The following is a 27,219-nucleotide window of genomic DNA, read 5'->3' as shown; positions in this document are numbered from 1 at the left end:
ATTTTGGGAGGGGCTGTTAGGGAATAAAATTACCGCATCCCCGGTCCTGTTGATCTTCGGACTAGATTCTAAACTAAAATTGAAAAAGAGGCAGAAGCTTTTGTATTTATTAGTGTCGCAGTTTTAAAAATATTATTGGCCGCACAGTGGAAGGACTCTATGGCACCCTCATTCCAGATGTGGCTATCAAGGTTACTTGGCATTCATAAGTTATGTTATGTTATGTTATCCGGATTTATAGAGCGCACAGATGCCCCAGCAAAGGGGCATCGAAGCAGCCTTATACTCCCGAAGGGGAAGGAAGATGAGGGAGATGGGACAAATTATCTGGGCCACGATAAAAAGCTGGAGGGATGCTCGTAAGTCTTAGACTTCGCTTCCTAATGTACTTCTACTGTGTTGATTATGGATATGCCTTATAATATGACGTTAGCCAGGATGAATAGACCCCAAGCAGATGCCGTGATGTTTGAAAAATCTCGCTTATTAATGTATTGTCTATCCCTTAGAATGTGATGTCTTTTTGTTCTAACTGCATATTTAGATTAATTAGTCCTAACTGTTTTATAGTTCTAAAATGTCGCATAAGAAACTGTATTATAATGGAATGATATTCTTTTTTATACACATGATTTCAATTTTAATAAAAAAAAAAAAAAATTTTTAAAAGTTTAGAGCACGAACCAGAGTAGTGTGGACAGGTAAGCTCACCAGAACACAGACATCGTATATCATATGTAGGTGTAAGATTCATGAGGACACCAGAGAAAGCTGACGTTTTTACCCGATTTTAAATAAGTGCACTCCCCTGAACCCTCCTCTTGAGTCCTTTAATTTAACCACACATCATCCATTCTTGTCCACAAGTTCTAAAGGTCAAAATCATCTCGATATATCCCCCAACAGTCTTCTGTTGTTAGGCTGGACTACAACTCTCAAGTCAGAAGAATTTAACGTAACCTTAAGTTCACACTTATCTTGTCACTGGTTATTAACTGTTAATCATGTTGCAGTTTTTAGGTGGATGGTACTTCTACATTCAAGCATTCAAAGCGTTGAAGCACAGGACGGCTAACATGGATGTGCTGATCGTACTTGCCACCACCATTGCTTTTGTCTATTCGTGTGTCGTTCTTCTGGTCGCCATGATCGAGAAAGCCAAAGTGAACCCGATAACCTTCTTCGACACCCCCCCAATGTTGTTTGTGTTTATTGCATTAGGCCGCTGGCTGGAGCATATTGCTAAGGTAAGTGTGGGCTATAAAAACTCCTCCATTAAAAGTACTAAGCTGATGGAAGATTTATTCTCCCTTCTTGCTTCCCAGTATTATGTTGTTTTTGAGTGGGCTGAGGGTAATGGTGCACTATCTATGACCACTTTCCCTCAGTGCTCACACTCCCTCTTTTTTGTTAAAGAAGTTCTCATCTCTTCAACATCAGCACACCCTCTTATTTCTAGAAGTGCTGCTTTTCAGCCACTTCCTCCTTATGCCCTAGTTATTTTTATATATCTGTGCTTCGTCTGTTCTACCCGTAACTAGTAGTATCATGCTTCCTAAACCTTTACTGAGAAATATGACTTGTGTTACATAAGGATTTTTTATTTGCATGTTATTTCTGTGGTCAGGCGCAGTGCTTTTTAGTGTATTCTTTGACTTCTCTTTTTCATTTTACTCACACTTTTGCCTTTTATGTTGTTTTGTTTCATTTTGGTTTCATTTGGTATTCTCACGTTTCCACCCATCCTTTTTTCTCTATATTGAATGTTTACTCTTGCCCACCAACACAAACCCTTCATTAGAATAAGTATTCTCAACATCATACTTCAGCAGGCCCCCCCTTGTTCACACCATCTGAGTTCTTTATGAGTGGATTTTGGTTTAATAATCTATTTGAGCATCCTTGAACATGACAGGAAATGTACGTTCATAGTTGTAATCCGGTGCTACAACTTTATTTTGCTGTATTTCGACTCCTGTATGATTGGCAGAAGATTTTCCAATACAAAGGGCTCCAGTGCACTCTTAGATTGTGTACCCAATCTGTTTTGAGTCTTGACATATGGATTTGTTAATTTCGGTAGGTAATGTATGTTATGCCTGTCATTTTCACTTTGGTTGCTGTGTGTTATATGCTACTCAGCATGATATTTGTAGTTTTATCTCATTTCGAGCCAATTATGGTTTCACTGTATATCCTCATTCCGTAAGCTATTCATTGGTACTTTGTGAGGTAGATCTTTAATTGTTAGACCTTTGATTTTTTTTTTTTTTTTTGTAAATAATTTTTATTGTAGTCATGCATGTGCAGGTCATTACATATAAGAGTAGCACCATAAAATATAGCAGATACACAATATGCTTCGTCAATCAGTACACAGCCGTCATGCCCACAACCCGGGGGTTGGGCGGCGTTGTTATCTCTGCTCATCCTTGCCTGACGTTCAATATTGAGGAGTGGATAGTGTCCGGATTATGTGCATGACTACTTTTATATTCCTACCAACCTACGCGCTAATCCCCAACTCCCATTCCCTGCGCAAAACTAAAAACTCCCCCCCTATCCCGTCCCTCACACCACCCCCCGTCTAAGGCCACGTTGCGATTATGTCTGGATTGCTGGCATCAACCCCCCTGCATACCTGCTGCTCCTAGGGCCTCAGCTTGCCTCAGCTTGCCTCCTCCGCTCCTTCCGCCCCGGGGGCCCCCTCCTCGTCTTCAGCCTCGCTGTCCCTAAGTGCCTGCACCATTACTTCCCATGAGGTCGCAGTGTCAGCTGCTGTTTGGCTGGGGGACCTGCGCGCAAGCTGGTACCTATGCGTGCTGTCAGCCGTAGCCCACTTTAGAAATTCCTGCCGCCACCTCCGCGGAGTTGGCCCCACTCTCGCCTTCCAGTTTCTAGTGATCTCCCTCTTAGCCACCATCAGTCCCATGTCGATAAACTTACTCGTGAGTTTATTTTTGGGGGTATGGGGAAACCAGTGCAAAAGACATTCCCCTGGCCCATATTCTATTGATCTTTCAGTCACCTCATTCAGCACCTCCCCAACATCCTGCCAATAGTCCCGCAGGGCCGGGCATGCCCACAACATGTGCACTAGCTCAGCCCCCTCTTCCGGACATCGGGGACAGGTCACTGTCCCATCTCCAAAATACCGCCTGATTCTACCCGGGGTCATGTACGCCCTATGCAACACATAGTAGTGGATCAGTTGAAACCTAGCGTTTCTCGTGCTGTTGCGAGCCCTACGGACCAGCTGTGCCCACGTCGTGTCAGGTACGTCCCTACCCAGGTCCGCCTCCCACTTGGCTTTCAGGGCCGTGAGAGGAGGGATATTCTCCCTAATCATTCTATTATAGAGGCACGTCACCGCCTTGATCGTGCCCGCCGCCATCATGGTGTACTGGCACGCCGCTGCCGTCCCAGGTTCCTCAAGTCCCGTACCCCAGTGGGCTTGCATTGCCCTGGTCACCGCTGCATGAAGTAAAAATCCCCCTCTCGGTATGCCAAAGCGTTCTATTAACTCCTGGAATGGGAGCAGTGCGCCGTTCTCAAAGAGGTCTCCAACCACCTGTATTCCTGCTTCCTCCCACTCCTGCAGGCGCGACCAGTCGCCGCCATGTGGCAAGGCCGTTAGCATGCCCAGGGGAATCTCAGGCGCATATGGGCGCTGGATACCCGCCCTCTTCTGGGCCCGATTCCAACATTGACGATACGTGCACTGCTCCAACGACAGATCGCGACTGTCCAGCCGTTGCCGGAGGACTATATATGCCAGGACGTGTCTGGGCGTCCCTCGCAAGCTGTCGTTCTCAGGGCCCCGAAACACCCTCGCTACCTCCTGCGTGAAGACTTGCAGTTGGGCCGCAAGGTAATAAAGCTCAAAGTCCGGCACCGCCAGACCCCCCTCATCTTTCGGGCGAGAAAGCGTGGCTAGCGCCACTCTGCATCGTCCCGATCCCCAAATGAACGTCGTAATTTGAGATTTAAAGAGTCTGAAGAAGGAGCTAGGTAGCCAGATTGGGAGCGTCCGGAAATAATACAATAATCTCGGTAGGGCGACCATCTTCAGCAGGGAAATCCGGCCCGCTACCGATAGTGGCAGCGTGGCCCAGAAGGCCATGCAGCCCTTCAGTCCGCGTATGCATCGCCCCAGGTTGCCCTCAAGCAGGTCCACCGGCTTATGGTAAATATGGACCCCCAGGTATTTAATACAGGTAGGGTTCCAGGCCACCTCCGACCGGTGGTGCGGCTGGGCAGCGCCCTCCAACAGTGGGAACAAACTCGTCTTGGGCCAGTTAACCCTTAGGCCCGACATCTCTCCGAAGCTCTCCAGTAGGGCTTCCGCTCTCCGTAAGTCCTCACCCCCGTCGCAGAGGAACAGTAGTAGGTCATCGGCATATAGCGAGATGAAATGTTGCCCGTCTCGGGCCCGCACTCCGCGGACGTGCCGCCCCGTTCTGGCCGCAGCCGCCAGCGGCTCAATAGCCAGCGCAAACAGAAGCGGCGATAGGGGACAGCCCTGTCGAGTGCCCCGCTCCACTGGGTAGCGGTGGGACACCGCCGGTCCCACCCTCACCCTCGCTAACGCCCCCGCATAAAGGACCTTCGTCCAACGAATATAACCAGCTCCCAGCCCAAAGCGCTCCATGACAACGTACAGATAGTCCCACTCGAGACTGTCGAAGGCCTTTTCAATATCGACCGAGAGAACCAGTTCCGTCCCTGCCCCGCCGTCCAGCCCGTTCATGAGACGGACAAGCCTTCTGATATTTATGGTGGTGTTGCGCTGTGGTATAAAACCGTTCTGGTCGTCGTGCACAAGCCCCGTCATGTGAGGCAGAAGCCTCGCCGCTAGTATGGAGCTCAGGATCTTATAGTCCGCGGTGAGCATAGAGAGTGGTCGATAGGACGCTGGGTCATTACCCTCTCTGCCCGGCTTCAGTAGCGGGACCACCAATGCTTCCCGCATCGACTGCGGTAGTCGGCCCGTCGCCTTGGCCTCCTTATATACGGTCAGGAGTCGTGGTGCCAGTACGTCTAAATATTTGCTATAGAATTCTATGGGGAGCCCATCTATTCCCGGCGCTTTGTTCCTTGCCATGCGCCGCACCGCGGATCGTATCTCTCCCGCGTCAATGTCCGACCCTAAGTCTTTCGCCTGCTCTGCTTCCAGCCGGTGCAGGGGTAGATCAGCCAGGAAGGGTTCTACCAGCCCCCTCCTATCTCCCGGGGTACTCTTGTACAGGCCCTCGTAATATTCCTGGAAGCCGGCGACTATGCCCAGCTGAGTGTGTTGTACCACGCCCGCCTTATCCTTCAGTTGAAGTATGGGAGCGCATCGTCTTGTGGGGTTCGAGAGCCATGCTAGGAGGGTGCCCGCCTTATCGCCCTCAACATGGGAGCGCAGCACATAACGCTTGTAGTCAAAGGCTCGGAGCCTCTCCACTTCAACGGCTACCGCCTCCCTGGCCGAACAAAGTGTCTCCTGGAGTTCCGGGTGTCCAGGCCGCCCCCTCTCCGCCTCCCTCAGCTTAGCATCCGCCTTAGCCAAGTCGCCCAGCAACACTTTCCGCACGCCTACATAATCCTTGATACAGATACCCCTCACCACTACCTTAAAGGCGTCCCATTCCGTCGCTCTAGAGTCCACCGTCCCTTCATTTTCGGTGAAATATAAGGCCACTCCTTCCGCAAGGGCCTCCCCGAAGAGGGGGTCCTCCAGGGTCTCAGGCCGCAGTTGCCAGAGCGGAACCCTGGGCTTCTCTGCTATCCACGCTAGCCGAACCAGGAGTGGGTTATGGTCCGAGATTGTCCTTGACAGGTACTCCGAACCAGTGACGCATGGTAGCACCCCCCGGGAGCAGAGTATCGTGTCCAACCGGACATGCAGATCATGCAGTCCAGAGAAAAATGAGTAATCCCTGTCAGTCGGATGCTGCCCTCTCCAGACATCTACTAGTTCCCAGCGCTCCTGCCATTCCCTCCTACCTCTGGATAGCCTGTGAACTGGGGAGTCACGCAGAGGGGGGTGGGACCTATCCAGCAAGGGGTCGGCAATGGAATTAAAGTCGCCCCCCAGCAGGACCGGGCCCGCCAGGGAGTGGGCCAGCGTCCCTGAAAGCGTCGCGAGGAAAGCCAACTGGTCTGTGTTTGGGGCATATATACTAGCTAACACTATATCTCTACCTTCTAGCTTCCCCTCTGCCACCACATACCTCCCATCCTGGTCTACCCATTGGCGCGTGAGTTGGAAAGGCGTGCCTGCTCTAACCCATATAAGTACTCCCCGCGCATAGGCCGAGTAGCTGGTGTGAAAAACCTGTCCCCGCCATCGCCTCTGTAGCGCTGCCCCCTCTTGTCGTGTAAGATGCGTCTCCTGTAGCATCGCGATGTGTACTCCCCTGCGCACCAAATAGGCATGTACTTTGTGTCTGCGCTGCATAGTGTGTAGGCCCCGGACATTCCAAGTAATACAGGTCAACCCATTCACATTAGCCATTGTCCCAGTAATCCGGACGAAACACTCCCTCCAGCTCCAGCCCTGCGACGGTGGTGGTGCCCCCCCAGAACAAAACAAAACTTCTCAACAGCCCATCCCTTGGTACACCCAGGGTCAACAACTTCAAAAAAGGTAAACAATCCCCAACCGTGGAGCCCCCCCCCTCCCCCAGAACAGGCCCCAATATCGAGATATCAGTCCCCATCCAAACTCCCACACCTGATGACCCAGGTCTCAACTACACAGCCGTAGCTGTGGGTGCCTTAAGGGCCTACGGAGCGCGGCTTCGTCCAGTGGGGGGCTGCGCCGCCCAGCTCCTCGCCTCCTCCCCAAATCCCCACAACCACCTCGCCCCGAACCCCTTGGTGTGCCCCGACCCCCGCTATGTGCATAGGCAATGGTTCCCCACCCAGCCCCTCAAACATTACCCACTGAGCAAGGCCAGCAGTTCAAACATTCAGGATCTCGTCCGCCGTCTGCGGTGTCACTAGCGGTCCCTCAGTGCGGTGGATCTCCGACAGATCCGACTCCGAGCCAGAGGCCGATACATGAGTGTCCGAGTCCATGGCCCCTGTAGATCCGGTGCCTTCCGCCCGTCCGAGCCTCTCTACTTCTAGCAGCGCGGCCTGCCGTTCCGCTTCAGTCTGGGAGGCCGTCGGTCCCAGTTTCCCCCGCCCTCGTTTCCATAGTCTCCTCGATTTCCGCAGCCGTTTGGGCGAGCGTTCCCGCACCTTCTCCCGCTCTTCTCTTGCCTTGGCGCCGTCAGTCCCGGCCTTATATGTCTCCCACCAGTCCCAGGCTTCCGCTGACGTTGCAAAAAAGATCGCCTTGTCGTCCACTACCACTCTTAGCCGGGCTGGGAAAAGCAAGGAGTAGGTAATTCCTTCATTTCGGAGCTCCTTCTTGATTGTGAGGAAGGAGGCCCGTTGCTTCTGCGTCTCGAAAGTGAAGTCTGGGAAAAGTGTGACTCTGCTGTTCGCTATTTGGTAAGGGCCATCCTCTCGAGCTTTCTGCAGAAGTAGATCTCTGTCCTTGTGGTGGAGTAACTTGGCAATGATCGGTCTGGGTGGGAGCCCGGGTTTGGGAGGTCCCGAGGGGACTCTATGAGCACGCTCCAGGGTGAAGAATGGCGAAAGCCCTTCCGGCGCCACCACGGTCTTCAGCCATTCCTCCATGTAGGCAATCATGTCCCCCGTCCCCTCCGTCTCTGGCACGCCTACGACCCGCACATTACTGCGTCGGCTCCTATTTTCTGCATCCTCCGCTCGCCGTTCCAGGGTGCGGATGCGGTCCAGGGCCTCCGTTAGCTTACCCTCCATCACCTTGTGAGCCGGCGCCAGGTCATTGAGCACCGCTTCAGCATCCTTGACCCTGTCCTTTAGTTTGTCGTGGTCCGCCCGGAGCAAGCCCAGCCCCGACGCCACCTGCGCTATATCGTTATGTAGCGTGTCTCTAGTGGCCGTTATGGCGTCCAATATTCGATCCTGCAATCGCTGTAGTTCCGTCGGTTCAGCAGGGCCCCCCTCTGCCACATCTGACGTCGCCGCCTCCTCCGCCTTAGCTCTTGGCTTCCCCATAGTAGCCGGCCTCGCCGTCCTCGCCTTATTCGGCTGTCTGCTGTCTCCGGGCCTCCGCTACGTGGCCAGCTCCTGCGCGCTATGGGGCCTCGCTGTTCGAACACTGCGCATCAGAGGTGGCGTCCGCCGTGTCGAACAATCCCCGGGTACTGTGGAGGATTGTTCTCACTCCCCCTGAGCGGCGCGGTAGGTTGGACGCCCTACCGGAAGCCTGATGCCGCCAAAGACCCGCCACCGGCCCATGGGCGCCTTCGATTTGCCCCCTTGTGCTTCTCAGGCCTCCGCTGTGGGGGCGAGGGGGGGGGGGGGGGGCAAGCTGCCCAGCGCCGTGCACCGTCCCCCGTGAACCCCCTCTCCAGGCGGCCCCCGTCCACCAGTTGGCTCGTGTGGCGCACCGGCCTGGGTCGAAGCTCCGGACCCAACCCTCGCGGCAATGGAGTCCGGCCGTGAGGCTCTCCCGCAGCGGCGCACCCGGGTGGCCTTTACCGCACGCCTCCGAGGCCGCTGCTCACCGCCGCCGGGTCCAAGGATCGTCCTCCGCTGTGCGGGGTTCGACGCTGGTGGAGACCGCGCCTCCCCTGTGCGCGCCGGCAGTGTGTCCCGCGGCACAGCCCTCCGTCCTTCAGTGCTCCGCCGCGGCAGCCATCTTGCGCGGCGCCGTCCTCCCCTCCTCTCCAGCGGCCACAACGATCGGCTGCCGTTCTCGGCGATGCGATGCCGCCGGCCGCCCAAACCTCGTCCAGGTGGTCTCCGCCGGTCAAGCTATCGGCGCCGGGGCACACACGGGCTCTCCGGCCCTTAATTCAGGATTCTGGTGGGGAAGAGGCACGGAGCTCCGAGCTCACGCCGCCATCTCCCTCGGCGCTCAAGCCACGCCCCTTGTTAGACCTTTGATGTCAACTTTTGGCTATATTTGTAGAAACTTTACAGAATGTCTACACAATGGCTAAAAAGCTATGTGTGAAATGCAGTTTTTACATATTTTAACCATGTTAACTTTTAAGTGCCTCTTTAATTCTTGCTGTAAGCTGCATGTTGAATATCAGAGGCTGTCCTGTCTAAAGGTTTCAGGCAGTGTGTAGTGTCATGGTTTCTCAGGTATACCTTGCTCCTGACATAAAAAACTGAGAGGTAAGCCTAAATTGAGTTGTAGTTGTATGTTACTTGCATCAATCAAAGCTTTGAACCATGCCATTCCCAAGAGAGTGAGACCAATGAGGCTTGCTTAAAACTCATTCTCCCCAATGTCATCTTATAATAAGTTTAATGGTTATAGAACAATGAATCTTTTATCTTTATATTTTTTAATACCATCAGCATTCTTTCTGCGGTTTCCTGGAGAGCTGTAGCAAATCTGGTTGTAGTTCTAATGCTTTCTTGTGTTTTTTCGATTATTGTAGGGTAAAACATCGGAGGCTCTGTCACGACTAATTTCTTTACAAGCCACAGAGGCTACCGTAGTGCATCTGGCAGCAGACAATTCCATCATAAGGTATTATTATTTTTAGCAGGTTTTAATGTTTTACCTTCGTTTTTTTTTTTTTAAATCAGTGCTTCATAACTTGGTCAACATATTTGTTTGTTAATACCATGGTATTATGTTCATTTTTGCTTCATGAACAGTGAGGAGCAGGTGGAAGTCGAGCTGGTGCAGCGGAACGACATTGTTAAGGTGGTCCCGGGAGGCAAGTTTCCAGTGGATGGACGGGTTATCGAGGGCCATTCTTTGGTTGATGAGTCACTCATCACAGGTACTTCTGTTTTTGTTTTTTGGACAGAAGTTCATTGGGAGATAATTATGTTTGGCAATAATAAATTATTTTCCTAATGCAGAATATTTTAGCATACCGCTAGGGTGAGAGATGAAATGAAAGACTTGTATATGGGATGGATATGTTTACAAACAAATAATGGAGTTTACAACATTTTACTATAAACATCCAGTGGGTAGTGATAATAGATATTGGTTTGGGGATCACGAAATATATGATAGAGGTCTGATGAGTGATTTCTTGATTTGACAATTGTTTGTTTTATCTTTCTACAGTGTTAATATAGTGGTTACTCAGTTTTAGTAAACCTCTTTTGCTTTTTCTATTCTTGGAACTTAATGGTCATGCTTTGTAAACCACATTTGTTATTCCTTTCCTGGTTGCTTCACTTACTTTGTTAATCACATTGATCTGGTCTAAAAGTTCCTGTTTGCTAGGATGGAAACTAGCACATGCTATCTGACTAATCATAGCAAAGCGCAACCGGAGCCTATTCTGTGTCTCATATTTATTGTAATGTAAGTGTAACTTCACAATAATTGTTCTGTCAGCTTCATCGTGTATGTGTAAGAGTTGGCAAAGCTTTTTCTATGTAACCCATGATCTTGGCTTTGAATTTGTATGAGAAAAGCCGAAGGGTAGGTGATAATCAGAGTCAGAGGTATGTTTTTCAATCTTAAGAAATCTTTCCTTGGGGATTCTGGAACTAGCCTTGCTCACTGATCCTAATTATATGTGAAACGGTTGTCTAGCATTTGTGCTTCAGGGCCATAATATCAATGGATTCCAAACAGGATAAACAAGCGATTATGTTTAGTTACTCGCTAGGAAAATAGTTTGCTTGCCAATCCACATTGATAAAGTTGTTCGGGCTAAAGTTAGTGTATGAAGCTGAAATGTTGATCCTGAACAAAAGTTCAGAATGAAAAGAAATTCTGTAAGTTGTTACTACAATTGGGATGGTGATTTCCTACAAAGGCTTTGCAACATGATCCATGATCCCCCTATAAAAACGAGAAGTAAAACGGATATCATGACCAAGAAATCAACCCATTGATAAGGCATAAAGAGTATACTCTGAGATGGCTAATCAGTACAAGTTCATGCCATCATGGAAAACTGCAGTGATGAAGTTGAAATGTGTGGTCGGAGTTATTGATTGTTATTGACTGACTCGAAGGGCCTTGTTCATCTAACTACAAAGCTAGTTTTAGCTATGGCTAAGCATTTGGTTCTATATTTTGCCCCAACCATTATAAAAGTTATTTTTCTTTGTGAAAAGAAAACATTGGGAGAACGTGTGTGTATATGTGTATGTATATATATATATATATATATATATATCAAAGAACAAGGTTGCCCTTAGTGAAGGAGCCACACCAGCGGAGTTATCACACGTTTATTGTAGTCCCCAGCAGAGTCAGCTTGTCTCCTCAGCTCACATGATATTGCCTGCATGTCGCCGACGCGTTTCGGAGTTAACCTTGGTCACGGCTAAAATGGCAGTTAGAACAGCATCTAGCAGACCCATCAGGTAAAATACTAGACCAATGTCCCGCCCCAATGGGCGTTAGCACAATTGCCTGTTGGTCCTTGTAGTCCGTTACATATTAATCCCAGTGGATGCTGCCGTTCTAATAAAATGTCTGACCCCAGTGGGTGAGTTAAGATAGGCAAACTGATACCGCTGTCCGTCTGCACCACAATAATGGCCTCCACAGTCTGTTCATCGTTCGTGTTTCCGAGCGGTGCAGATCTGCCATCCACGGCAGCGGGGTTCCTTCGCGACTGAGCTTGCCGCTAAACATCAAAGAACAAGGTTGCCCTTAGTGAAGGAGCCACACCAGCGGAGTTATCACACGTTTATTGTAGTCCCCAGCAGAGTCAGCTTGTCTCCTCAGCTCACATGATATTGCCTGCATGTCGCCGACGCGTTTCGGAGTTAACCTTGGTCACGGCTAAAATGGCAGTTAGAACAGCATCTAGCAGACCCATCAGGTAAAATACTAGACCAATGTCCCGCCCCAATGGGCGTTAGCACAATTGCCTGTTGGTCCTTGTAGTCCGTTACATATTAATCCCAGTGGATGCTGCCGTTCTAATAAAATGTCTGACCCCAGGGGCAACCTTGTTCTTTGATGTTTAGCGGCAAGCTCAGTCGCGAAGGAACCCCGCTGCCGTGGATGGCAGATCTGCACCGCTCGGAAACACGAACGATGAACAGACTGTGGAGGCCATTATTGTGGTGCAGACGGACAGCGGTATCAGTTTGCCTATCTTAACTCGCCCACTGGGGTCAGACATTTTATTAGAACGGCAGCATCCACTGGGATTAATATGTAACGGACTACAAGGACCAACAGGCAATTGTGCTAACGCCCATTGGGGCGGGACATTGGTCTAGTATTTTACCTGATGGGTCTGCTAGATCCTGTTCTAACTGCCATTTTAGCCGTGACCAAGGTTAACTCCGAAACGCGTCGGCGACATGCAGGCAATATCATGTGAGCTGAGGAGACAAGCTGACTCTGCTGGGGACTACAATAAACGTGTGATAACTCCGCTGGTGTGGCTCCTTCACTAAGGGCAACCTTGTTCTTTGATGTTTAGCGGCAAGCTCAGTCGCGAAGGAACCCCGCTGCCGTGGATGGCAGATCTGCACCGCTCGGAAACACGAACGATGAACAGACTGTGGAGGCCATTATTGTGGTGCAGACGGACAGCGGTATCAGTTTGCCTATCTTAACTCACCCACTGGGGTCAGACATTTTATTAGAACGGCAGCATTCACTGGGATTAATATGTAACGGACTACAAGGACCAACAGGCAATTGTGCTAACGCCCATTGGGGCGGGACATTGGTCTAGTATTTTACCTGATGGGTCTGCTAGATGCTGTTCTAACTGCCATTTTAGCCGTGACCAAGGTTAACTCCGAAACGCGTCGGCGACATGCAGGCAATATCATGTGAGCTGAGGAGACAAGCTGACTCTGCTGGGGACTACAATAAACGTGTGATAACTCCGCTGGTGTGGCTCCTTCACTAAGGGCAACCTTGTTCTTTGATGTTTAGCGGCAAGCTCAGTCGCGAAGGAACCCCGCTGCCGTGGATGGCAGATCTGCACCGCTCGGAAACACGAACGATGAACAGACTGTGGAGGCCATTATTGTGGTGCAGACGGACAGCGGTATCAGTTTGCCTATCTTAACTCACCCACTGGGGTCAGACATTTTATTAGAACGGCAGCATCCACTGGGATTAATATGTAACGGACTACAAGGACCAACAGGCAATTGTGCTAACGCCCATTGGGGCGGGACATTGGTCTAGTATTTTACCTGATGGGTCTGCTAGATGCTGTTCTAACTGCCATTTTAGCCGTGACCAAGGTTAACTCCGAAACGCGTCGGCGACATGCAGGCAATATCATGTGAGCTGAGGAGACAAGCTGACTCTGCTGGGGACTACAATAAACGTGTGATAACTCCGCTGGTGTGGCTCCTTCACTAAGGGCAGCCTTGTTCTTTGATATATATATATATATATATATATATATATATATATATATATATATATATATATAAATTCACAGAAAACACTATAGGTTTCACACCAGTTATAGTTAGCTGGACATTTTACTCATACAAAACCATTGAAATTCCCCCGTTATAGTTAGTTGTACTCACTATAACTCGCGCGCCCGCAATCCACTGCTGATGATATTACATCATTCATGACATGATCAGTGACATCACTTATGACATCATCCATGTGACAATGAAATGCACCTCATCACACACTAGTATAATATTTCATCGTGTTGCGAGAAGCCGCGGCAGCCCCCAAGCAGCAGGATCTTCAATACCGGAGCGAAGCAGGCGGGACGCGGACATCGGGTCGGAGGACTTGGGGTCCGTGGCAACTGCGCGCGAGGTAGGAGAGCTGCAGTATACTTGGTGAAGGAGTGACCTGGGCGGGCTGGAATAGGACGGGAGTGCCGGTGTCCACAGCCACGGGTTAAGTGCAATTTTAACAACAAGCCCATAAACAAATTACAGCACCATGACCGCCTACAGGCTTAGGAGTCGCGAGGAAGCGGCAAAAGATATGTTTGACGATACGCCGAGTGGAGAGCAGGCACAAGGCGCACAAGCCCAAGTCATCACGCAGGAGGCTGTGGGCGCAAGGGGACATTTTAAAAAATTGGAAAAGCTGATGATACGCGAGCTGGCGAAGTGGTGGGAAAATAAATCGTTAACTTGCTATCTGGAGGTGGGCAGGATTCCTAGGGGTCTCAGGATCATGTTGGCCCCTAGTTACGAGAATCCGGACCCTGCCATGCTGACAGAATGGGCGAATCGTAACTTGGACTCCTCCTGTAGACTGGTAGAGATATTGGTGAAATATGCCATAAGTGATCAAAAGAAGCTGCAAAAACAAATAGATGAATTGGAATCCACGATTGAAAAACTGGGAGAAGGGACAGAAGTGAAAAAATATAGAGAAGACATGATGGCAAGACTGCATAGGGAGGAGGAGATTATCAAAAAAAGAAAAATCTTCAAATTCCAAAGGGATAAAATTGACTATGAGCAGGGGCACATATTTATGTTTGCCAAAAGATTTGATGCAGTCAAAGCAGCCAGTAATAACACTAGAAAAGCAATGGAAATAAACAACAAGTCCCTGGGCAATGAGGTCGCTTCCACCTCGGGCTCAGCCACGGATATGAGTTCCATCGTGGATAGTGAATCAGAGGGTGAGCAGCAACGTGGATTGGGGTTTCCAAAGCCATCCCTGGGGCAGGAGCTAAATTACATGAGGCAAGACAGGAAACAAACACTAAGGCCTTGTGCACAAGTTCTAAAACCCCCAGCAGAAGGACCCAAAAGCGGCGGGCAAGGCGCCGAAGCAGGCGGAAACAACAACGTACAGAACAAAAAAACAAACCGGGGATGGAGACGCAGATAGGTACCAACAGCCAGAAACCAGATGCAAATTCAGTGGTGAACTTAACGGACATGAAACTTAATGAGGACGAGAACAGAATTTTAAGTTTGGGTCTATCTTATAGTCCAAAAAACAGATTTAATTATGCTCAAACTAGAATAGACATGTTTAAATTTTTACGCAAGCTCAAGTTACGAAAGCACCACACAATACAAGGGGGGCAAAACCGCACCATCACGGAGATACAGGGATCTGATATCACTGCAAGCCCATCCTTGACGGCTGGAGATGAGGGCCTATTAATGGATATAATGGAACTACGAATGGAGCATGGGCGTGACAGTCAGGAGGCAGTTTATGGGTGCCCTGCGGAGATGAATTTTCATACTCCATTTAAAGCTAAATCCACTTTTTGTCCGCTTATGTTAAAGTACAACCTGGACATGTTCAGTGACAAAGTAACTGTTGAGCTCAAAAAATTTCATACAGCTATAGCATACAAAAAGAGAAACTAGAGTGAGCATGATAATAAATATTTCCAACTGTAGGAACTGGGGTCACCAGTTCCCCTGGGGTAGCCTGGCACGAGCAGGTAGGCACCCGAAAGCTCAGATGTTAAGTGACTACACAGCACACGCATCCACTGAGACAATAAATGCACATGCAATGACTGAGACCACACCAGAATGCTAGATTCAAATCAATACGTTATTTATGTAAGATTAGCATCAGGGTGAGTAACGATTCACAGGAGTATAACTCATTAGCTTCTCTTAAAAACACATGGGCTTCATCACTCAGTAATAAATACTAAAATGAATAAATATTAAATATTAGATAACTGTAGGCATTTCATTACTCCGCATTACTGATTTCACTAGGGTACAACCAAACATTTCCTGACGCAGGTCTGGGTATGCCATTAAAGATCAGGTATCTACTCACTAGGCAGGAATAGAACTTCTTATGCAGGAATAAAGCATTTTCTCACGCAGGATTAAGCAGTGCATTAAATGTGGATAAAACATTTCGTTAGATGTAAACCATTTCATTAGATGTGAAACATTTCATTAGATATAGAACATTTCATTAGATAGGCAACCAGTGCATTAGGCCAGTTTATTCATTGTGGGAAACAGAACTGAACCCTTCAACTGGGCAGGGCACATCAGCTAGTATCGTTCCCTCTAGCAAGGAGTTAACTATTATGGGCCAGATTGTCACTAAAGGTCTTTGTCCATGTTCTTTGCACTCGGGCCCTTATCGGTTAACAGGGGGGCCAACGGGGCCCCAAACACAGACTTCCCCGGAAGTGGGGCGGTCACAGGCCTTACGCCCGCCCACCCGGGGGCTTACCTCAATCTTCGGGCCTCCTCCGGCCCCTTGCGATGGGCTCTTGCTGGCAGGTGGGGCTCCGATGTTCAGACGGTCCCTGCGCTGCTGGGGGGGACCGGTCCCGGGCCTCGGGACCAGTTGGGGGCACAGCGCTGAAGCAGGCAGCAGCAGATCGGGCCCGGGCTTCTCTCAGCCTTCCCCCGGGCCCGAGGACCAGCAGGTGGAGGGGAGGCGCGGCCGCGGCCGCCAATGGCAGCGTGGCCTGCGGGCGAGGCAGCCTCTCCTCCAAACGCGGGGCACTCGTTGCAGGGGGGCGTGGATGATGACGTCGCGTCCCCCGTCACGTGACGGCGGGAGGAAGGCTTCAGGTGGCTTCAGGCCCTGTCAGGCCTAGCGCGGCCTGACAGGAATTCCGGCGACTTCCTCACACTCGGTCCGGGCGGCGGCAGCGCTGGGGCCCTGGCGCACCGGAGGACAGCACCTCACCTCAACGTTCTGGGGGGCTGAGCACGGCCCGCGGCAAGACTGTGGCGGCCCTCTCCTGGCGTAGGGGGGCCGCCGGAGCTGATGACAGGGCTCCGCAAGGGAAATTGTGGTGAGTACTTCAAGGAGCGCTGCGGGGTCGCAGCAGCGCTCCGGGGGCCTAGTACTTGTCCCGCACCGCAGGCACAGCGCTGAAAGCGTGGCAGGCTCACGGGTGACAGGCAGGCGGGCGCTCGATGAGAATAGCGCCTCGAGGCACCACAGGCCTGAGGAGGGTGGTGCTTGGCAGTAGTAGCGCTTGGGGGAAGCCCCAGCAATAGCGCTTCAGGCAGCAACAGTCTGTAGGCTCACAGCGTTCCTTAAGGGGCTCACAGGAGAGCGCTTGAGGAGCAATGGGACAGGTCTGGGCTACAGCGTTATGGAAGAGCGCTTCTCCAGCAGTTAATCAAGGCAGGACAGAGATTCAGACAGTTCAGTCAGAGGGGGAGGCAGGCAGAACAGCGCAGGCCCAGGTGAAGGCAGGGGGTGTGCAGGGGCAGCACAGTCCAGTACCTGGTTGATCCCCCAGTAGTCCTGGTTAGCGCAAGTGAGCTTCTTCTTGGCGCCTGTTGGTTCTGGTGCCCTTTGGGTGAAGTGGCTTCTTGGTTCCTTGAGGGGGGTGTGGGGGGGGGGGTGAGTTGATGGCTTGACAGCCGGTCACTTCAGATGGTCCCTGGGTTCCCCTCCCGCCGGGCCAGATCAGTGGGCTAGTCCAGGGTTCCTCACTCTACTTGGAAGGCAGCACCTAAGCCCTGTCACTCCCAGTGGCATAGGTCCCTGACTAGGCCCTACCGCCTAAATCTCCTGCGTGGGTCCCCCAGGTCAGTGATGCCCCAACTGACTGGAAAGTTTCCCTCCCTTTCCTTATATAGCGACAGTTGGCAGTGGCAGTTGGTGTCACCTCCCCTGTTCTAGAAGGTTCCTGGATCTTCCCTCATTCTAGCTATGAGCAGGCTGGCAGGCTGGTATTGCTACATTGTTTAAGGGTTCCAGCCAGCTCCTGGCTACTAGAGTGCGCCTAAAAAGACCATGCTGCAGTAGCAGGGGTCAGTGGCAGCCATCTTAGGGGAAGAGAGCACCTGCACCTTAACATTGGTAAACAATGGGAAGGTGCCCAGAGACCTAAGGCCAACAAAAAGTAGGTGGGAAAAATGAGGCCAAGGCAAAAAAATAGGGAAGACCACCCTAGGGCTGACAGGTCTAACATGCGTCCCCCCAGCCGAAAGAGGGGAGAGCTACCCAACCTCTAGGGAGTTCTCGTCACTAAGGCGGAAAAACCGGGAGAGACAGTAGGCATTGGCGTGGTCAACTCCGGGCCGATGTTCCACCCGAAAGTCTATCCCCTGTAGGGAAATGGACCACCTTAGCAACTTGGGGTTTTCGCCTCTCATCTGCATGAGCCAGCGAAGGGGTTTGTGGTCAGCTTGAATCAGGAAGTGAGAGCCAAAAAGGTATGGCCTCAACTTCTTCAAGGCCCAGACCACAGCGAAGGCTTCTAGCTCGATGGTACTCCATCGCCGTTCCTGAGGGAGGAGTCTTCTGGAGATGAAGGCCACAGGTTGGTCTTGGCCGTCGTCGTTGAGTTGCGAAAGCACAGCGCCTACGCCGTGCTCTGAGGCATCCGTCTGCACGATGAATTCTTTCTGGAAGTCAGGAGTGGCCAGCACTGGAGCGGTGCACATCGCGCGCTTCAGTGTTTCAAATGCCTCTTCGCAAGCAGTCGTCCAGATCACCTTGCGTGGCTGCTTCTTGGACGTTAGCTCTGTCAAGGTGGCTACGATGGTACCATATCCCTTGACAAACCTGCGGTAGTATCCAGTGAGGCCGAGGAAAGCGCGGACCTCAGTTTGGGTTTTGGGGAGCTCCCAGGCCATGATGGTCTTAATTTTGGCCTGGAGGGTTGCACCTTACCCCCGCCCACCAGGTGTCCCAGGTACACGACAGATCCCTGTCCAATCTGGCACTTGCTAGCCTCGATGGTGAGGCCAGCGCGTTGCAGAGCCTGCAGCACCTCCTGGAGATGCTGCAGATGGTCCTCCCAGGTGCTACTGAAGACAGCTATGTCATCCAGGTACACCGCTGAAAAGGACTCCAGGCCAGACAGCACCTGGTTCACCAACCGCTGGAAGGTGGCCGGAGCATTCTTGAACCCGAAGGGCATCACTCTGAATTGGAAGTGGCCCTCGGGGGTGGAGAACGCTGTCTTCTCCTTCGCTCCATCGGCCATGGCAATCTGCCAGTACCCTGATGTCAAGTCGATGGTGCTGATGTACTTGGCTGCTCCCAGCCGGTGAATCAGCTCATCCGCTCGTGGGATCGGGTGAGCGTCCGTCTTGGTGACAGAGTTCAATCCCCGATAGTCCACACAGAACCGTTCTGGTGTGGTGCCCGGTGGGGCCGCTTTCGGCACCAACACGACCGGACTAGCACACGGGCTGCTGGAGGGTTCGATCACCCCCAACTCCAGCATTTTGGCCACCTCACCCTGGATGCTGTTCTTCACTTTCTCGGACAGCCGGTAAGACTTGGTTTTTACTGGCGGCCTGTCCCCTGTGTCCACATCATGGGTACACAGATGTGTAATTCCAGGTGTGAGGGAGAACAACGAGGCCTGCTGCGCCAATACCTGGCGGCAGTCCCTCTGTTGCTCTGGGGTCAAGGGTGGGGAGAGGACAACTCCCCCCACTGAACCATCCTTCTCCTGGGCCGCCAGAAGGTCAGGAAGAGGCTCACTCTCCTCCTCCTCGCTCCCATCCGTCACCATGAGGAGAGCAAGCTCCGATCGCTCATGGTGAGGCTTCAGGCGGTTGACGTGGAGCACCCGATGGGGCTGACGGGGGGTCTTCAAATCCACGACGTAGGTGGTCTGGCCTCACTGCTCCACAATCTCGTACGGACCAGTCCACCGGTCCTGGAGGGCACTAAGCTCTCCAGGCTCTATGACCCACACCTTCTGTCCAGCGTCCAACTCCACCGTCCGAGCGTTGCGGCCATACCACTCCTTCATGACGGCTTGGCTAGCCTCCAAGTTGTCTGAGGCTTCCTTCCACAGCTTGGCCATCTGGCTGCGGAACGCCAGCATGTAGCTGACGACATCACGGGAAGCGTCTTCGAAGTCTTCTCTCACCCCTCCTTGACAAGGCTGAGGGGACCCCGAACGGGATGGCCATAGAGCAGTTCGAAGGGGCTGAACCCGACTCCCTTCTGTGGTACCTCGCGGTATGAAAACAGCAGGCAAGGGAGGAGGATGTCCTATTTCCGCCTCAAGTCCTCTGGCAGGCTCCGGATCATCCCCTTCAAGGTCTTGTTGAAGCGCTCTACGAGCCCGTTAGTCTGGGGGGTGGTAAGGAGTGGAGAACTGATAGGTCACTCCGCACTCCTTCCACATGGCCTGCATGTAGGCCGACATGAAGTTTAGGCCCCTGTCCGACACCACGACCTTGGGGAATCCCAATCTGGTAAATATCCCCATCAGGGCCCGCGCCACCACAGGTGCAGTAACGGTCCTCAGAGGAATATCCTCCGGGTACTGAGTGGCGTGGTCCACTAACACCAAGATGAACCGGTGTCCCGCTGAGGTCGGAGGGTCCAACGGCCCAACGATGTCGATTCCGACCCGCTCAAAAGGGGTCCCGACCACCTGGAGCGGTTCCAAAGGGGCCTTCACTTTGGTCCCCGTCTTGCCACTTGCCTGGCAAGTCTTGGAGGTCTTGCAGTAGGTGTCAGAGGCAACTCTCATCCTGGGCCAATAAAAATGTGGGACTAGCCTCGCAAAGGTCTTGTCCTGGCCCAGGTGTCCAGCCAAAGGAATCTCAGGCGCCAATTCCAATAAGAAGGCCCGGTATCATTGGGGGACCACTAAGGCCCTCGAGGATCCATGCACCGGAACCTTAGGCTCACTGTAAAGGAGGCCATCCTCCCAGTACACATGAAAACTGCCGGTCTCCTGATAATTCGCTTGGTCTTCGGCCTGTCGCCGCATGCCTTCAAGCGTGGGGCACTCCTTTTGCGCCCGACAGAATTCCTCCCGGGTAGGCCCTCCTTCCACATGCCAGTCGGCAAGTCCCCCACGGGAACAACATCCACCTCCACAGACTCCGGGGGTACCTCCACAGGCTCCCCATCCATCACACGGGTGTGTTCTCCACTCCATTCTCCCCTTCAGGACCAGCATTGGGTTGGGCCATTGTCTCAGGCTCCAACCCGGTTTGAGTTTCTTGCCGGGCAGCCATGGACCGCGTGACCATGCAAGTCCACCCTGGTAACCCCAGCATCTCAGTGTGGGCCTTAAACTCCAATTCCTTCCAGGCGGTATGTTCCAGGTCGTTTCCTAGCAGACAGTCCACAGGCAAGCCAGGGCTTATCGCAACTCTCAACGGGCCTTTAACTCCTCCCCACTCAAAGGGAACCTGAGCCACGGGATAGTAGCTCAGACTGCCGCCAGCCAACACGGCCAGATGGAACACTTCAGGTACTACCTGCTCAGGGGACACCTGCCGCCTCACTACGGTGGTCATGCTGGCACCTGTGTCCCTCAGAGCGTCCACCTCCTCCCCATTGACCTTCACCCTCTGCTGGTACTTAGCAGTATTCGATGGTAAAGGCGTCACTGGGACCATCTCTCTATCCCCAAGTGAAACCAGGGTCAGGCCGGGGGGCGCTAGGTGGCGCCGGACCAAGATGGCCGCACTGTAGTGGGTCTTTCGCCTGGTCGAGCCCAAAGACCATCCTACAGCGTATCCTGACCAGCCAAACTAACCTGCAAGTAGCGCGATCGGCTTCACCAGCTGGAGAGACACGCTCCGGTGTTACCGGCTCTTGCCTGGCGCTCTTGTGGAAGAAGATACCTGCCCGGCAATCCGCGGGCGGCACCTCCTGCTCTGCTGCCGCTCCATGCTCCTGGGATGAGCCGGCTAGGATAAGCCGCGGCTTCTGGACCTAGACGTGTGGGCCCCTCCCCCCAGACGGCGCTGCCGAGTGACCACCTTCGCCGCTACACTGCTCCTTTGGGCGGACTGCCCTGTCGGTGAGATTCGCCTTCCCCCTCCCCCGGCCTGACTTGCACGCTCGCCTGCCTTCCTCGGCCGGCAGCCGTGTCGGGCGCCCCGCTCGCTTGAGCCCGCCAAGCGGCACTGACCTCACAACTGTGCAGGCTCTGACGGACGCGCTGGTCGATGGGACCTGCCTGAGCCGGCGTGACTCGGGATATCGCCGCACCTCATCTCTGCTCGGATTGCACCAAGGCTCCGCTCCTAGCCCGGTCAGGCGTGGTGGTTCGCCCTGCCTCAGTGTCGGCCACAGTGTCGGCCGATATCGCGGCCATCTTGACGGGAGACTCGACTTGCTGCTTGGCGCCTGGACTGCAGTTTAGGCGGTGGGCAACGCGCCTCCTCGATTTTCGCCTGCCTGTTCTCCCCACCACGCGGTGTAGGTGTTGTCATCATTTCAATCACTGCATTCTGGGCTCATCTACTGCTGGGACACGCCGCCATTTCTGAAACTGCAGGAGGGCCAGCGCTCGCGGCCTTGTGCAGCGCTCAAGCACCGGATCCTCCTGAGATACTGCACCCCCCCCCCCCCCCCAAGACTTCTGCCCCTTGGGTGCTGTGGGAGCTTCCGCAACGCTTTTGCCCCCCAGTCTGGTCTCAGTACCCGATCAGCTCCGCTACCTACGCATAACGAGTGGTCCTACCTTCAGCCCCCTCCGACTACATCCTACTGTGCACTGGCTACCTCCTCCACTGCAGCGGCACGGACACCGAGGCGAAACATGGGCCGCACTGATGCCAGGCAGTCGAAAATTCCATTTGAATCCAAGAAAACCTCCCAGACGACGCCGGAGGGGGGGGGGGGGTAGCCCCACAGCCTCGGCCCCTCAGGAGGAAGACTGGAAAACGCTTCTGCTGGGCATGAAACAAAGCCTGTCAACAATCGACTCCAAAATTGATACCATCAACACTCGCATGGACAGCGTGGTGGCCAAGCTGGAACAACATGACACCCGAATAAAGGATGCTGAAGAAAGAATTTCGGGCTTAGAAGATGGAGCCGCCTCTTCCCACAAACAACTCACTCAAATGGACAAGCTACTAAAAATTATAGCAGACAAGAATGAAGATTTGGAGGCGAGGTCTCGCCGAAACAACGTTCGAATTTTGGGCCTTGCGGAGTCCACCAACACCGGGAAGATGGAGATGTTTGTTGAAACCCTAGTGGTGGAGCTGTTTGGTAAGGAATCATTCTCCCCTCACCTCATCGTTGAGAGGGCTCACAGATCCCTGGCCGCTCCCCCTCCCCCTGGGTTCCCACCACGGCCCATCATAGCGCGTTTTTTGAACTACAGGGACCGAGATGCGGTGCTGAGACGTGCAAGAGAGCTAGGAACCGTGCGCTATGAAAATGCAACGCTATCCTTTTTCCCTGACTTCACCCCCTCGGTCCAGGACGCAAGTTCGCAGTGGTGAAGAAGAAACTACAAGCACAGGAGATCCCATACGCCATGCTGTATCCGGCAAAACTAAAAATCTCCCACCATGGCAAACATCATTTCTTTCAAAATCCGCATCAGGTGGAAGATTACCTCAAACAGTGTCGGAAGGAACAGCACAGGGAAGAATCCACCCGCTGTCGCTCCAGATCACATTCACCATTGTCGCAGCAAGACTAACCTGGTTCACTGCTGGGTGGACCCTGGGAGCCAGGTGTCCCCTGATCGCACTATGGTGGGTCCTGCTGCCTGGACATACCGGTGAGGTGTCTGCTCTAACTTTGAACTTGCTGGTCTAAAAGTTTGCTGTGTGCTCGACCGCCCACCTCCGTCCCACTGAACTGACCAGGGTACTCCTGGTTGATTGTGGGTGTAAGTAGGGAGGTGGTTGGTAGGTCTGGTGCCCCTAGTATAGACCCCCGATGGGTGTACCCCTGAACTCCCCTCCTCCTCTGCGGGTTGGGGCTTATGCAGTAACATTTTTTGCTTTAGTTCTAGTTCTATGTTGGTATTGGGTCGGGGGAGGGGAACTTATGCACGGCTAGTTGGGGTTGCCGATGTGGGTGGGTCGTTACTCCGACTTTTTGATGGCATGTACGTAGGAATGTCGATGCGGGACTGTTGTTGGTATGCTGGGAGGCTGATGGGAGGGTTTTTCTATTTCTGTGATTTTGATTCTGTTATGATCCATGCTAAGTTACTACTAGGCTGCACATATTTTCACCTGGTTGAATGGGTGACTTAACAAACTCACAAATGTCACAGCAGTTCCGACTGGTGTCGTGGAATATACGTGGGTTGAATGATCCGAGAAAAAAGAGCCAAATTTTGGGTTATCTTGACAGGCAGGGAGTAACAATCGCGATGCTTCAGGAAACACACATGAGGCCCGATGGGTCCCCCTTGTTCGCTTCTCGATGGGCCTCCTGCAAGGTGTTCTCCTCCTATTCGAATTATGCTAGAGGCGTAGCGATAGTTGTCAGAAGAGGGGTGAGGTTCATACCGGCTGGTACTGAGACTGACTCAGAGGGAAGGTATTGCATGGTATGGGGGAGGCTACACTCGCAAACAATCCTATTTGCCTGCTATTATGGCCCCAATACAGACGACACTGCTGCGCTGCTTACGATGTGGGGTAAGATTCAAACACTGGGCATAAACCTTGTCATATTGGGAGGTGACTTCAACACGGCATTAAAACCCGCCCGAGATAGGTCACACCCCCAAGCGCTACATATCTGAAAGAAACAGGTTAGTATTAGATTCCTTACCTTAGAATATCCCCAGGCGTCAGTCTGGATCCGGAAACTTTTGCGTAGCAGTACCCCTGCGCGTCGGTAGGCGTCGTCTGCAGGCGTCCCCTGCGGCTCCGCGTCGTCGGCGTCGTGCGCCGTGATGACGTCGCTGGAATATATAGACGCCGCCAGTTCTTCTTTTTTCCGCGCCAGTTAGCGCAGATCCGAAGAGCAGTACTCCGGTCTTTTGACCTAGTTTTTTGATAACTCTAACTCTAACTTTTTTGGTGCTGGTAGGATGCCTGGGTTTAAAAACTGTGACGGGTGCGACCGCCTGATGTCGGTCACCGACCACCATCGACTCTGCCTCCGGTGCCTGGGCGCGGACCACGACGTCGAGTCCTGCGTCGACTGCCGGGCCTTGACGAGCAAGGCTAGGCGGGAGCGGTCCCGCAAGCTGCTCGAGTTCCGGATGTCGGCCCCGCGTCGAGAGCGGTCCCGGTCCGGCCGGAGGTCGAGGGAGCGGTCGAGAGAACGGTCGCGGAGCCGCCACGAGCGCTCCGGAAGTCGTCACCGTCCGGTTCCTCAGGTAAGCGACACAAGAAGTCGGGGCGTCGTCATCGCACCCCCGACTCCCCCCGACGCGGCCGGGGGTTCGGGTGGCCCCGCCCCTCCGCGTGGGTCGCCGATGCTGCCTGCTCCATACCCGTCGGTCCCTGGGCAAGGCGCGTCGCGCGAGGAGATAGAGGAGTTCCTCATGGCCATGAGGGCGCTTTCTCCTCCGACGGGGCCTACGGCGCCTGCGGGCCCGGTGGTCCCGTCCGGGGGCCCGAGCGGTTCGGGTGCTCCTGCACCGACGCCGTCGGGTGCTCCGGCCCCGACGCCGGCGGCGGCTCCGGCCCCGGCGCCGCTGGGCCCTTCAGGGTCGTCGCCGGCTGGTCACCCGGCCTCTCCGGCGTCGATTCCATCGGGGCAACCCGTGGTGCCGCCTCCGCGCGGCGCCGAGTCCGGCGCCGATGGGGCCCATTGACCCCGAGGAGCCGGTCTACATCGTCGAATCCGAGTACGGAGATGATGGAGATTAGGTAAGCCACCTTCCTAATCCTGCGTAGCTGGAACATGCAGGAGGAAACCACCGTCCCCACCTGCTGCCCGAGAGAGAGCCCAGCGTCAATGGTGACCCCGAGGCTTTTCACCGAGGCTACCGGGGTGGGGGGAGAGCCAAGCTCTGCCGGCCAGAAGTGTGGACCCCAGTGTACGGAGCTCTTACCCGGCAGGAGGAGCTCCGTCTTTCCTGGGTTCAATTTCAGCTGGTTCTGACACATCCACTGAAAGATATGGGACATAACTGCCTGGAAGGTGGGAATAGCAGAGGGAGAGTTTAGAGAGAAAATGAGTTGTAGGTCGTCCGCGTAGTTAAAGACGGTGACGTCCCACTGCCTCAAAGAAAAAAGAAGGGGGCGAAGATAAAGATTAAAGAGAAGAGGGGATAGAGAGGAGCCCTGGGGGACCCCACAAGGCAGGTATTCCCTAGGTGCCCTAAATGTGCCTAGGCTGAGAGACTGGGATCTCCCAGTGAGGAATGATTTAACCCATGCCAGCGCCAGGCCCTGGATGCCGGCCTGTTCGACACGATGGAGAAGGATGTTATGATCCACCGTGTCGAAGGCGGCCGATAGATCTAATAGTACCAAGGCCTGGGAGGTGCCCTTGTCGGCTCCACCTCTCAAGGTATCCAGAACCGCCAGGATCACGGTCTCTGTAGAATGGCCAGGACGGAAACCGGCCTGGTTGGCCTCGAGAAAGGTGGAACTCTCGATGAACCTCGAGAGGCAGGCAGTGACATGGGCCTCTAAGATTTTAGAAAGAAAAGGTAAAAGAGAGATGGGGCGATAGTTCGCCGGGACGGCAGGATCAGCTCCAGGCTTCTTCAACAGAGGCACTAGAACGGCCTCCTTGAAGGAACTGGGTACCGTCCCGGAGAGGAGAGAAGAGTTAAGCAAAGGGAGGATACAGTCAGGTAGGGAATGGCAGATGTCACACAGTATAGAAGGTGGACAGTGGTCGTCAGGAGAACCAGACTTGATACGAGCAGCCAAGCTGGCTAGGGAGGTAGGGTCTAATGGAGGAAGCTGAGTGAAAGAAAGGGCATTGTGAGGGGGAGTACCGAAGTCAGCGCCCAGTGAGGAGACTGGGATAGTGTCCTTAATCAGAACAATCTTTTGTAGAAAAAAAGTGCTAAGTGCGTTACAGGATTCCTGAGTCGGGGCCTGGGACAGGAGCGTTCTGGAGTCAGAAGTAAATTCGTCCAGAACTCTGAAAATCTCCTTCGATTTGCAGGGGGCACGTAAAATTCTCTCAGAGACATAGGCTTTCTTGGCTGCAGAGATAGCGGATCTATACTTATTGCGAGCTGCCACGTAAGTGGCTCTGCTTGGCGGGCCGTAGTCTCTTCTCCATCTGCGTTCAGATCGGCGAAGCTCCAGCTGTAAGGTTTTGAGATATGGATTATACCATTTATGTGAGTTGCTGTGGCGGGATCGAGGGAACTTGATTAGTGGGGCAAAGGTGTCGCTGGCTGATATGAGCCAGTTGGAGACTTGGCCATCTAGCTCGTTGATGTCAAGGTTATTGAGGGTGGGGGGACGTGTGTGAGACAGATGGGTTAACAGTTTGGAAGGATCAACGGTCTTCCACTTGCGGGCCATCCCACCCTCCCGCGGGGGGATCCTAATCTGACCCACCACGGAAATGGTGGTGTCAATAAGGCAGTGGTCAGACCACACACAGGGCGTGGTAAGCGGATGGGAGGGCTTCACCCCATGGACCCAGATATG

At 53.0% G+C, this 27,219-nt stretch overlaps 1 protein-coding gene across 3 annotated transcripts in view; it reads left to right on the top strand.

The window, feature by feature from the left end:
* The window catches only part of LOC144829566 (copper-transporting ATPase 1-like), a 405,691-nt gene that overhangs the window by 235,901 nt on the left and 142,571 nt on the right, over positions 1-27,219 (top strand). For all 3 annotated transcript variants that reach the window (XM_078688825.1, XM_078688827.1, XM_078688826.1), the window contains exons 10-12: positions 1,014-1,247; positions 9,480-9,571; positions 9,703-9,830. In XM_078688825.1, coding sequence (XP_078544951.1) covers positions 1,014-1,247; positions 9,480-9,571; positions 9,703-9,830 — 454 coding nt within the window. The remainder of the gene's footprint in view (positions 1-1,013; positions 1,248-9,479; positions 9,572-9,702; positions 9,831-27,219) is intronic.

This window comes from Lissotriton helveticus, chromosome 4_1 (genome assembly GCF_964261635.1).
Source record: "Lissotriton helveticus chromosome 4_1, aLisHel1.1, whole genome shotgun sequence".
NCBI classification, from domain to species: Eukaryota; Metazoa; Chordata; class Amphibia; order Caudata; family Salamandridae; genus Lissotriton; species Lissotriton helveticus.
The sequence above is the reverse complement of the archived record's forward strand: the minus strand, read 5'-3'. Positions and strand labels throughout refer to the sequence as shown.